General features: G+C 45.9%; 1 protein-coding gene across 5 annotated transcripts in view; it reads left to right on the forward strand.

The window, feature by feature from the left end:
• Positions 1 to 12,855, forward strand: part of LOC118375663 (microtubule-associated protein RP/EB family member 3-like) — a 95,271-nt gene that overhangs the window by 19,000 nt on the left and 63,416 nt on the right. For 4 of the 5 annotated variants that reach the window (XM_052471683.1, XM_052471685.1, XM_052471684.1 and 1 more), the window contains 3 exons: positions 213 to 337; positions 818 to 963; positions 7,756 to 7,912. In XM_052471683.1, the coding sequence (XP_052327643.1) occupies positions 217 to 337; positions 818 to 963; positions 7,756 to 7,912 (424 nt within the window). In that variant the 5' untranslated portion in view covers positions 213 to 216. Of the gene's footprint in view, positions 1 to 212; positions 338 to 817; positions 964 to 7,755; positions 7,913 to 12,855 lie in introns of those variants that run through there. The other variant, XM_052471687.1, reaches the window with a different exon arrangement.

The raw sequence follows: 12,855 nt of genomic DNA on the forward strand, positions 1-12,855 counted from the left end.
CTGCCTGTGTGCCTGCCTGCCTGCGTGCCTGCCTGCGTGCCTGCCTGCCTGTGTGCGTGCCTGCCTGCCCTGCCTGCCTGTGCCTGCCTGCCTGTGTGCCTGCCTGCCTGCCTGCCTGCCTGCCTGCCTGCCTGCCTGCCTGCCTGCCTGCCTGCCTGCCTGCCTGCCTGCCTGCCTGCCTGCCTGCCTGCGTGCCTGCCTGTGTGTTGCAGGTTGATGGCGGTGAATGTGTTCTCCATCTCTTCGGCTCTGGAGAACCTGAGTCGTCATGAGATGCTGTCCTGGGTCAACGACTCTCTACGGCTCACTTACACCAAGGTAGAACAACTGTGTTCAGGTAACACGCACACATTTCAATCATTTAGATGAATGTCATAATGAATGATATGCTAACTTGTAAATGCTGTGTGTTGATACAACTGTATAAGGTAATCACTAGTCCTAATAATTGATATGCTAACTTGTAAATGCTTCATGTTGATACAACTGTATAAACTAATCACTAGTCCTAATGAATGATATGCTAACTTGTAAATGCTTCATGTTGATACAACTGTATAAAGTAATCACTAGTCCTAATAATTGATATGCTAACTTGTAAATGCCTCATGTTGATACAACTGTATAAAGTAATCACTAGTCCTAATGAATGATATGCTAACTTGTAAATGCTTCATGTTGATACAACTGTATAAAGTAATCACTAGTCCTAATAATTGATATGCTAACTTGTAAATGCCTCATGTTGATACAACTGTATAAAGTAATCACTAGTCCTAATGAATGATATGCTAACTTGTAAATGCTGTGTGTGTAGGTGCAGCGTATTGTCAGTTCATGGACATGTTGTTCCCTGGCTGTGTCCTGCTGAAGAAGGTGAAGTTCGCAGCCCGGCTGGAACATGAGTTCATCAACAACTTCAAGGTCCTACAGGCCTCCTTCAAGAGAATGGGCGTAGACAAGGTACACACACACACACACACACACACACACACACACACACACACACACACACCCTTACCTACAAGCCCTCCTTCAAGAGGACGAGCGTAGACAAGGTATCATTATCATTAATGAAAGGTCCAAATTCTGTTTCTTAGTCTTTTTTTAGTCTTATCTTGTACAACAGCTGTATGAAAATACCATCTACACAGGACCTTCTGATCAGCAGGTTTTACATGGCTGGAGTTTTGGCTCTCGTCTGGTGACATCATCAGGCGGTATAAGTTAATAGGTCAATAACAAATAATTCCACAGTCTGCACATTTTAGACCATTCCATTGATACTGAAGTGAAACCCACCTGGTACACCGGGCCATGCAAATGGACCAATAACAGCTCGTTTTCAGGTTATATATCCCTCCAATTACACCTCTCACTCAGACCACTCCCACACAGTCCTCGCTAAATTCATGACTCAAATTCTCAATTTTTTTGTAGCTTTTTGACAATATTAAATGGAAAACTATTAGTCCTACTGTTAACACTGTACTCGCTCAGTCTAGAGGTTCTAGGCTTGTCTAAGTGTTCTGTAACCGGACTCCATGTGTGTAGATGGGAGAAGCAAGCCTTTATGTCCAGGTGTTGACTGCATGTACCCAGGAGACACCTTACCTTGGTCCAGGGCCAGCTCTGTCTCTATCTTTTTTTTTGTCTTTTAATTATTTTTTTTTACCCCTTTCTTCTCCCCAATTTCATAATTTTTCTCTTTCCAATTGTTTTAGTAGCTACTATCTTGTCTCATCGCTACAACTCCCGTACGGGCTCGGGAGAGACGAAGGTTGAAAGTCATGTGTCCTCCGATACACAACCCAACCAGCCGTACTGCTTCTTAACACAGCGCGCATCCAACCCGGAAGCCAGCCGCACCAATGTGTCGGAGGAAACACCGTGCACCTGGCAACCTTGGTTAGCGCTCACTGCGTCCGGCCCGCCACAGGAGACGCTGGTGCGCGATGAGACAAGGACATCCCTACCGACCAAGCCCTTCCTAACCCGGACGACGCTAGGCCAATTGTGCGTCGCCCCACGGACCTCCCGGTCGCGGCCGGTTACGACAGAGCTTGGGCGCGAACCCAGGGACTCTGATGGCACAGCTGGCGCTGCAGTACAACGCCCTTAACCACTGCGCCACCCGGGAGGCCAGCTCTGTCTCTCTTGACCTCTCGGTCGGCCAGTCCAAGCGGATTATGGATTGTTCGAAATGGTGACCAACATAAATATATAGAAAAGGGAACTACAGTTGTGGCCAAAAGTTTTGAGAATGACACACATTCATTTCCACAAAGTTTGCTGCTTCAGGGTTTTAGATATTTTTGTCAGATGTTACTATGGAATACTGATGTATAATTACAAGCATTTCATAAGTGTCAAAGGCTTTTATTGACAATTACATGAAGTTGATGCAAAGAGTCAATATTTTCAGTGTTGACCCTTCTTTTTCAAGACCTCTGCAATCCGCCCTGGCATGCTGTCAATTAACTTCTGGGCCACAACCTGACTGATGGCAGCCCATTCAATCCGCCCTGGCATGTTGTCAATTAACTTCTGGGCCACATCCTGACTGATGGCAGCCCATTCTTGCATAATCAATGTGTGGAGTTTGTCAGGATGTGTGTGTTGAGGATTGACCACAAGTTCTTAATGGGGATTAAGGTCTGGGGAGTTTCCTGGCTATGGACCCAAAATATCGATGTTTTGTTCCCTGAGCCACTTAGTTATCATTTTTGCATATAAGGCAAGGTGCTCCATCATGTTGGAAAAGGCATTGTTCATTACCAAACTGTTCCTGGATGGTTGGGAGAAGTTGCTCTCGGAGGATGTGTTGGTACCAGTCTTTATTCATGGTTGTGTTCTTAGGCAACATTGTGAGTGAGCCCACTCCCTAGGTTGAGAAGCAACCCCACACATGAATGGTCTCAGGATGATTTACTGTTGGCATGACACAGGACTGATGGTAGCGCTCACCTTGTCTTCTCCGGACAAGCTTTTTTCCAAATGCCCCAAACAATCGGAAAGGGGATTCATCAGAGACAATGACTTTACCCCAGTCCTCAGCAGTCCAATCCCTGTACCTTCTGCAGAATATCAGTCTGTCCCTGATGTGTTTCCAGGTGAGAAGTGGCTACTTTGCTGCCTTTCTTGACACCAGGTCATCCTCCAATAGTCTTTGCCTCATTGTGCGTGCAGATGCACTCACACCTGCCTGTTACCATTCCTGATCAAGCTCTGTACTGGTGGTGCCCCGATCCCACAGCTGAGTCCACTTTAGGAGATGGTCCTGGCGCTTGCTGGACTTTCTTGGGCGACTTGAAGCCTTCTCAACAATTGAACAGCTCTCCTTGAAGTTCTTGATGATCCGATAAATGGTTGATTTAGGTGCAATCTTACTGGCAGCAATATCCTTGCCTATGAAGCCCTTTTTGTGCAAAGCAATGATGACGGCACGTGTTTCCTTGCAGGTAACCATGGTTGACAGGGGAAGAACAATGACTCCAACCACCACCCTCCTTTTGAAGCTTCCAGTCTGTTATTCGAACTCAATCAGTATGACAGAGTGATCTCCAGCCTTGTCCTCGTCACCACTCACACCTGCGTTGATGAGAGAATCACTGACATGATGTCAGCTGGTCCTTTTGTGGCAGGGCTGAAATGCAGTGGGAATGTTTTTTGGGGTTTCAGTTCTTTGCAATGCAAAGAGGGACTTTGCAATTAATTGCAATTCATCTGATCACTCTTCATAACATTCTGGAGTATAAGCAAATTGCCATCATAAAAACTGAGGCAGCAGACTTTGGGAAAATGAATATTTGTGTCATTCTCAAAACATTTGGCCACGACTGTACAAACTAGAGGTCGGCCGGTTATGATTTTTCAATGCCGATACCGATTTATTGGAGGACCAAAACAAAACCAATACCAATTAAACGTCCAATTTTTATTTGTATTTATTCATTTGTAATAATGACAATTACTAAATACTAAAATAATACTAAATTAACACTTATTTTAACTTAATATAATACATCAATAAAATCAATTTAGCCTCAAATAAATAATGAAACATGTTCAATTTGGTTTAAATAATGCAAAAACAAAGTGTTGGAGAAGAAAGTAAAAGTGCATTATGTGCTATGTAAAAAAGCCAACGTTTCAGTTCCTTGCTCAGAACATGAGAACATATGAAAGTTGGTGGTTCCTTTTAATATGAGTCTTCAATATTCCCAGGTAACAAGTTTTAGGTTGTAGTTATTATAGGACTATTTCTCTCCACACCATTTGTATGTCATATTCCTTTGACTATTGGATTTTCTTACAGGCACATTAGTATTGCCAGTGTAACAGTATAGCTTCCGTCCCTCTCCTCGCCCTTACCTGGGCTCGAACCAGGAAGACATCGACAACAGCCACTCTTGACGCATAGTTACCCATCGCTCCACAAAAGCCGCGGCCCTTGCAGGGCAAGGGGAACAACTACTCCAAGTCTCAGAGCGAGTGACGTCACCGATTGAAACGCTATTAGCGTGCACCCCGCTAACTAGCTAGCCATTTCACATCGGTTACACCAGCCTAATCTCGGGAGTTGATCGGTTTGAAGTCATAAACAGTGCAATGCTTGAAGCATTGCGAAGAGCTGCTGGCAAAACGCACGAAAGTGCTGTTTGAATGAATGCTTACGATCCTGCTGCTGCCTACCATCGCTCAGACTGCTCTATCAAATATCAAATCATAGACTTAATTATAACATAATAACACACATAAATACGAGCCATTGGTCATTAATATAGTCGAACCCGGAAACTATCATTTCGGGGAAAAAACGTTTATTCTTTCAGTGAAATACGGAACCGTTCCGTATTTTATCTAACGGGTGACATCCCGAAGTCTAAATATTATTGTTACATTGTACAACCTTCAATGTTATGTCATAATTACGTAAAACTCTGGGAAATTAGTTCGCAACGATCCAAGCGGCCCAAACTGTTGCATAAACCCTGACTCTGTGTGCAATGAACGCAAGAGAAATGACACAATTTCACCTGGTTAATATTGTCTGCTAACCTGGATTTCTTTTAGCTAAATATGCAGGTTTAAAAATATATACTTCTGTGTATTGATTTTAAGAAAGGTATTGATGTTTATGGTTCGGTACAGTCGTCCAACGATTGTTAAATCATCCCCCGTTTGGCGAAGTTGGCTGTCTTTGTTAAGAAGAAATAGTCTACACACAGTTCGCAACGAGTCAGACGGCCCAAACTGCTGCATATACCCTGACTCTGTTGCAAGAGAAGTGACACAATGTTACCTCGTTAAAATAAATTAATGTGAAATAAATAATACAAATGAACAGCAAACATTCCAAAAGAATAAAGACATTTTAAAGTACAAAAGGGAAAATAAATAAACAAATATAGGTTTTTATTTACAATGGTGTTTGTTCTTCACTGGTTGCCCTTTTCTTATGGCAACAGGTCACACACACATCTTGCTGCTGTGATGGCACACTGTGGGATTTCACCCAGTAGATATGGGACTTTATCAAAATTGGGTTTGTTTTCTAATTATTTGTGGATCTGTGTGATCTGGGGGAAATATGTGTCTCTATGGTCATACATTTGGCAGGATGTTAGGAGGTGCAGCTCAGTTTCCACCTCATTTTGTGGGTAGTGTGTCTCTGTGTCCCCATCTGTCTCTCTGTGTCGTCCCCCCTCTGTCTCTCTGTGTGTCCCCCTCTGTCTCTGTGTCGTCCCCCCTCTGTCTCTCTGTGTGTCCCCCTCTGTCTCTCTGTGTCGTCCCCCTCTGTCTCTCTGTGTGTCCCCCTCTGTCTCTCTGTCGTCCCCCCTCTGTCTCTCTGTGTGTCCCCCTCTGTCTCTCTGTGTCGTCCCCCCTCTGTCTCTCTGTCTGTCTCTGTGTCTCTGTGTCGTCCCCCCTCTGTCTCTGTCGTCCCCCCTCTGTCTCTGTCTGTCCCCCTCTGTCTCTCTGTGTGTCCCCCTCTGTCTCTGTCGTCCCCCTCTGTCTCTGTGTGTGTCCCCCTCTGTCTCTGTCGTCCCCCTCTGTCTCTCTGTGTGTCCCCCTCTGTCTCTCTGTGTGTCCCCCTCTGTCTCTGTCGTCCCCCCTCTGTCTCTCTGTGTCTCTGTGTCCCCCCTATGGCTCTCTCTGTCCCCCCCTCTGTCTCTCTCTCTCTCGCTTTTTCTCAACCTTCCCAGTAGGGAGGCTGGTGAAGGGTGAATAAAGTATCTCTCTGTCTCAGATCATCCCAGTAGAGGCTGGTGAAGGGTGAATAAAGTATCTCTGTGTCTCAGATCATCCCAGTAGAGGCTGGTGAAGGGTGAATAAAGTATCTCTCTGTCTCAGATCTTCCCAGTAGGGAGGCTGGTGAAGGGTGAATAAAGTATCTCTCTGTCTCAGATCTTCCCAGTAGAGAGGCTGGTGAAGGGTGAATAAAGTATCTCTGTGTCTCAGATCATCCCAGTAGAGGCTGGTGAAGGGTGAATAAAGTATCTCTCTGTCTCTCTGTCTCAGACCATCCCAGTAGAGGCTGGTGAAGGGTGAATAAAGTATCTCTCTGTCTCTCTGTCTCAGATCATCCCAGTAGAGGCTGGTGAAGGGTGAATAAAGCATCTCTGTGTCTCAGACCATCCCAGTAGAGGCTGGTGAAGGGTGAATAAAGTATCTCTCTGTCTCAGATCATCCCAGTAGAGGCTGGTGAAGGGTGAATAAAGTATCTCTCTGTCTCTCTGTCTCAGACCATCCCAGTAGAGGCTGGTGAAGGGTGAATAAAGTATCTCTCTGTCTCAGATCATCCCAGTAGAGGCTGGTGAAGGGTGAATAAAGTATCTCTGTGTCTCAGACCATCCCAGTAGAGGCTGGTGAAGGGTGAATAAAGTATCTCTCTGTCTCAGATCATCCCAGTAGAGGCTGGTGAAGGGTGAATAAAGTATCTCTCTGTCTCAGATCATCCCAGTAGAGAGGCTGGTGAAGGGGAATAAAGTATCTCTCTGTCTCAGACCATCCCAGTAGAGGCTGGTGAAGGGTGAATAAAGTATCTCTCAGTCTCAGACCATCCCAGTAGAGAGGCTGGTGAAGGGTGAATAAAGTATCTCTCTTTCTCAGACCATCCCAGTAGAGGCTGGTGAAGGGTGAATAAAGTATCTCTCTGTCTCAGATCATCCCAGTAGAGGCTGGTGAAGGGTGAATAAAGTATCTCTCTGTCTCAGACCATCCCAGTAGAGGCTGGTGAAGGGTGAATAAAGTATCTCTCTGTCTCAGACCATCCCAGTAGAGGCTGGTGAAGGGTGAATAAAGTATCTCTCTGTCTCAGATCATCCCAGTAGAGGCTGGTGAAGGGTGAATAAAGTATCTCTCTGTCTCAGACCATCCCAGTAGAGGCTGGTGAAGGGTGAATAAAGTATCTCTCTGTCTCAGATCATCCCAGTAGAGGCTGGTGAAGGGTGAATAAAGTATCTCTCTGTCTCAGACCATCCCAGTAGAGGCTGGTGAAGGGTGAATAAAGTATCTCTCTGTCTCAGACCATCCCAGTAGAGAGGCTGGTGAAGGGTGAATAAAGTATCTCTCTGTCTCAGACCATCCCAGTAGAGGCTGGTGAAGTGTGAATAAAGTATCTCTCTGTCTCTCTGTCTCAGATCATCCCAGTAGAGGCTGGTGAAGGGTGAATAAAGTATCTCTCTGTCTCAGATCATCCCAGTAGAGGCTGGTGAAGTGTGAATAAAGTATCTCTCTGTCTCTCTGTCTCAGATCATCCCAGTAGAGAGGCTGGTGAAGGGGAGGTTTCAGGATAACTTTGAGTTCATCCAGTGGTTTAAGAAGTTTTTTGATGCCAACTACGACGGGAAGGAGTATGACCCTGTGGCCACACGCCAGGGGCAGGAGGGCGCCCCCTCACCCAACCCAGGTACAAACACACCCTCTTATCATATCACCTCGTCTGCTACATCAACATCCCCTCACCCAACCCAGGTACAAACACACCCTCTTATCATATCACCTCGTCCAACGCCTCTGACCAGGTCAACTCATTATCCACAAACCCAAACGACTCTCCTCTTCCTCCATTCTGTGTGTGTGGGCCAGTTTCTCAAAATGTGCATGTCTCAGACCATCCCAGTAGAGGCTGGTGAAGGGTGAATAAAGTATCTCTGTGTCTCAGATCATCCCAGTAGAGGCTGGTGAAGGGTGAATAAAGTATCTCTGTGTCTCAGATCATCCCAGTAGAGGCTGGTGAAGGGTGAATAAAGTATCTCTGTGTCTCAGATCATCCCAGTAGAGGCTGGTGAAGGGTGAATAAAGTATCTCTCTGTCTCAGATCTTCCCAGTAGAGAGGCTGGTGAAGGGTGAATAAAGTATCTCTGTGTCTCAGACCATCCCAGTAGAGGCTGGTGAAGGGTGAATAAAGTATCTCTCTGTCTCAGACCATCCCAGTAGAGGCTGGTGAAGGGTGAATAAAGTATCTCTGTGTCTCAGATCTTCCCAGTAGAGAGGCTGGTGAAGGGTGAATAAAGTATCTCTGTGTCTCAGACCATCCCAGTAGAGGCTGGTGAAGGGTGAATAAAGTATCTCTCTGTCTCGGACCATCCCAGTAGAGACTGGTGAAGGGTGAATAAAGTATCTCTGTGTCTCAGATCATCCCAGTAGAGGCTGGTGAAGGGTGAATAAAGTATCTCTCTGTCTCAGATCATCCCAGTAGAGGCTGGTGAAGGGTGAATAAAGTATCTCTCTGTCTCAGACCATCCCAGTAGAGGCTGGTGAAGGGTGAATAAAGTATCTCTCTGTCTCAGATCATCCCAGTAGAGGCTGGTGAAGGGTGAATAAAGTATCTCTCTGTCTCTCTGTCTCAGATCATCCCAGTAGAGGCTGGTGAAGGGTGAATAAAGTATTTCTCTGTCTCAGATCATCCCAGTAGAGGCTGGTGAAGGGTGAATAAAGTATCTATCTGTCTCAGATCATCCCAGTAGAGAGGCTGGTGAAGGGTGAATAAAGTATCTCTCTGTCTCTGTCTCAGATCATCCCAGTAGAGGCTGGTGAAGGGTGAATAAAGTATCTCTCTGTCTCAGACCATCCCAGTAGAGGCTGGTGAAGGGTGAATAAAGTATCTCTCTGTCTCTCTGTCTCAGACCATCCCAGTAGAGGCTGGTGAAGGGGGAATAAAGTATCTCTCTGTCTCTCTGTCTCAGATCATCCCAGTAGAGGCTGGTGAAGGGTGAATAAAGTATCTATCTGTCTCAGATCATCCCAGTAGAGAGGCTGGTGAAGGGTGAATAAAGTATCTCTCTGTCTCTGTCTCAGATCATCCCAGTAGAGGCTGGTGAAGGGTGAATAAAGTATCTCTCTGTCTCAGACCATCCCAGTAGAGGCTGGTGAAGGGTGAATAAAGTATTTCTCTGTCTCAGACCATCCCAGTAGAGGCTGGTGAAGGGTGAATAAAGTATCTCTCTGTCTCTCTGTCTCAGACCATCCCAGTAGAGGCTGGTGAAGGGGGAATAAAGTATCTCTCTGTCTCTCTGTCTCAGATCATCCCAGTAGAGGCTGGTGAAGGGTGAATAAAGTATCTCTCAACCCATCCCAAACTTGCACGTCATAGAATACTATATTGCAGCTGGTCCCATCAGGTAACCTGGCATACGTTAGCCCCAGAGGAGGCATCTGAGGGGAGGATGGCTCATAATAATGTCTGGAATGGAGTCAATGGAATAGAAACCACGTGCTTGATGTGTTTGATACTATCTGTGTGTTTGCGTTGGCTGCGTCTCAATCCAACATTAGAGATATCTGTGTGTTTGCGTTGGCTGCGTCTCAATCCAACATTAGATATCTGTTTGTTTGCGTTGGCTGCGTCTCAATCCAACATTAGAGATATCTGTGTGTTTGCGTTGGCTGCGTCTCAATACAACATTAGAGATATCTGTTTGTTTGCGTTGGCTGCGTCTCAATACAACATTAGAGATATCTGTTTGTTTGCGTTGGCTGCGTCTCAATACAACATTAGAGATATCTGTTTGTTTGCGTTGGCTGCGTCTCAATACAACATTAGAGATATCTGTTTGTTTGCGTTGGCTGCGTCTCAATACAACATTAGAGATATCTGTTTGTTTGCGTTGGCTGCGTCTCAATCCAACATTAGAGATATCTGTTTGTTTGCGTTGGCTGCGTCTCAATCCAACATTAGAGATATCTGTTTGTTTGCGTTGGCTGCGTCTCAATCCAACATTAGAGATCTGTTTGTTTGCGTTGGCTGCGTCTCAATACAACATTAGAGATATCTGTTTGTTTGCGTTGGCTGCGTCTCAATCCAACATTAGAGATATCTGTTTGTTTGCGTTGGCTGCGTCTCAATCCAACATTAGAGATATCTGTTTGTTTGCGTTGGCTGCGTCTCAATCCAACATTAGAGATCTGTTTGTTTGCGTTGGCTGCGTCTCAATCCAACATTGGAGATATCTGTGTGTTTGCGTTTTGCCAGTGAATTATATGCGTTACAGCTGGATGAGTCAACAGACGCTGCGGGCCTGACACAGCTCCTGGTATATGTCCGTAACGTTTATGGGGGGGGTCAATTAAGGAAGACCTCCTCTTCTGCAAACCACTGGAAACCAGGAGAGGATATTTTTAAAGTGCTAGACAGCTTTGTGACATCAAATGGATTTTGGTGGTCAAGGTGTGTTGGTATCTGTACTGATGGCGCAAAAGCCATGACAGGGAGACATAGTGGAGTGGTAACGCACGTGCAAGCAGTTGCTCCCAACACCACTTGGGTACACTGCAGCATCCACCGAGAGGCTCTTACATTTACATTTACATTTAAGTCATTTAGCAGACGCTCTTATCCAGAGCGACTTACAAATTGGTGCATACACCTTAGGACATCCAGTGGAACAGCCACTTTACAATAGTGCATCTAAATTTTTTAGGGGGTGAGAAGGATTACTTACCCTATCCTAGGTATTCCTTGAAGAGGTGGGGTTTCAGGTGTCTCCGGAAGGTGGTTTGACTCCGCTGTCCTGGCGTCGTGAGGGAGTTTGTTCCACCATTGGGGGCCAGAGCAGCGAACACTTTTGACTGGGCTGAGCGGGAACTGTACTTCCTCAGTGGTAGGGAGGCGAGCAGGCCACTCTCACCAACTATATTCAATGAGGTGGATGAACGCAGTGCCCTTGTTTGGGTGTAGGGCCTGATCAGAGCCTGGAGGTACTGAGGTGCCGTTCCCCTCACAGCTCCGTAGGCAAGCACCATGGTCTTGTAGCGGATGCGAGCTTCAACTGGAAGCCAGTGGAGAGAGCGGAGGAGCGGGGTGACTTGAGAGAACTTGGGAAAAGTTGAACACCAGGTCGGGCTGCACCATTTCTGGATGAGTTGTAGGGGTTTAATGGCACAGGCAGGGAGCCCAGCCAACAGCGAGTTGCAGTAATCAAGACGGGATGACAAGTGCCTGGATAAGGACCTGCGCCGCTTCCTGTGTGAGGCAGGGTCGTACTCTGCGGATGTTGTAGAGCATGAACCTACAGGAACGGGACACCGCCTTGATGTTAGTTGAGAACGACAGGGTGTTGTCCAGGATCACGCCAAGGTTCTTAGCGCTCTGGGAGGAGGACACAATGGAGTTGTCAACTGCTCTTCCTCCCGGGGAAGGACTGCCCGTTCCATGATCTCGCCATCACGGTTGACAACTCCATTGTGTCCTCCTCCCAGAGCGCTAAGAACCTTGGCGTGATCCTGGACAACACCCTGTCCTTCTCACCCCCCCTTTAAGATTTAGATGCACTATTGTAAAGTGACTGTTCCACTGGATGTCATAAGGTGAATGCACCAATTTGTAAGTCGCTCTGGATAAGAGCGTCTGCTAAATGACTTAAATGTTATTAACCTGTGGTGAGTTATTCACAATTTTCAATGAACAAATAGGGTTTTATATGTAAGATGGTTAAATATTATTATATTATTATTTGTGCCCTGGTCCTATAAGAGATCTTTGTCACTTCCCACGGGCCGGATTGTGACAACTCACACTCGTTCTTATGTTTAATAAATGTATCGTATAGTGTGTGTGTGGCGCTGACCCTGCTGCTAGAGGGGGTACGCAGTTGGAGGTTGAATGTTTGAAGGGGTACAGGACTACAAAACGTTTGGGAACCACTGCTCTAAGGGATTCTATTTCTGTGTCAGAAACTCACAGAAAGCTCACGTCAAATTCTCCAGCTAATTTTGAACTTTTTCTGTTAAAAAAACAATATCCAAAGTATAATATCATTTACACACACTAAAAGGTAAAAACATTGTTTTGAGTAAAATATGATATACAGCCAACAGCAATCAGATTGTGTTCCAACTGCCCCAGAACCAACTCACCTCATGGCCAATAAATACCCCAGTCTCCTCTAACCTAATGAGTTAACAGTGTGACCCCAGTCTTCTCTAACCTAATGAGTTAACAGGGTGACCCCAGTCTCCTCTAACCTAATGAGTTAACAGTGTGACCCCAGTCTCCTCTAACCTAATGTCTTCTCTAACCTAATGAGTTAACAGCCCCAGTCTCCCTAACCTAATGAGTTAACAGGGTGACCCCAGTCTCCTCTAACCTAATGAGTTAACAGTGTGACCCCAGTCTTCTCTAACCTAATGAGTTAACAGGGTGACCCCAGTCTCCTCTAACCTAATGAGTTAACAGTGTGACCCCAGTCTCCTCTAACCTAATGAGTTAACAGCCCCAGTCTCCCTGACCCAGTCTCCTCTAACCTAATGAGTTAACAGCCCCAGTCTCCTCTAACCTAATGAGTTAACAGGGTGACCCCAGTCTCCTCTAACCTAATGAGTTAACCTAATGAGTTAACAGTGTGACCCCAG

The sequence above is a fragment of the Oncorhynchus keta genome, chromosome 19, assembly GCF_023373465.1.
Source record: "Oncorhynchus keta strain PuntledgeMale-10-30-2019 chromosome 19, Oket_V2, whole genome shotgun sequence".
Classification (NCBI taxonomy): Eukaryota; Metazoa; Chordata; class Actinopteri; order Salmoniformes; family Salmonidae; genus Oncorhynchus; species Oncorhynchus keta.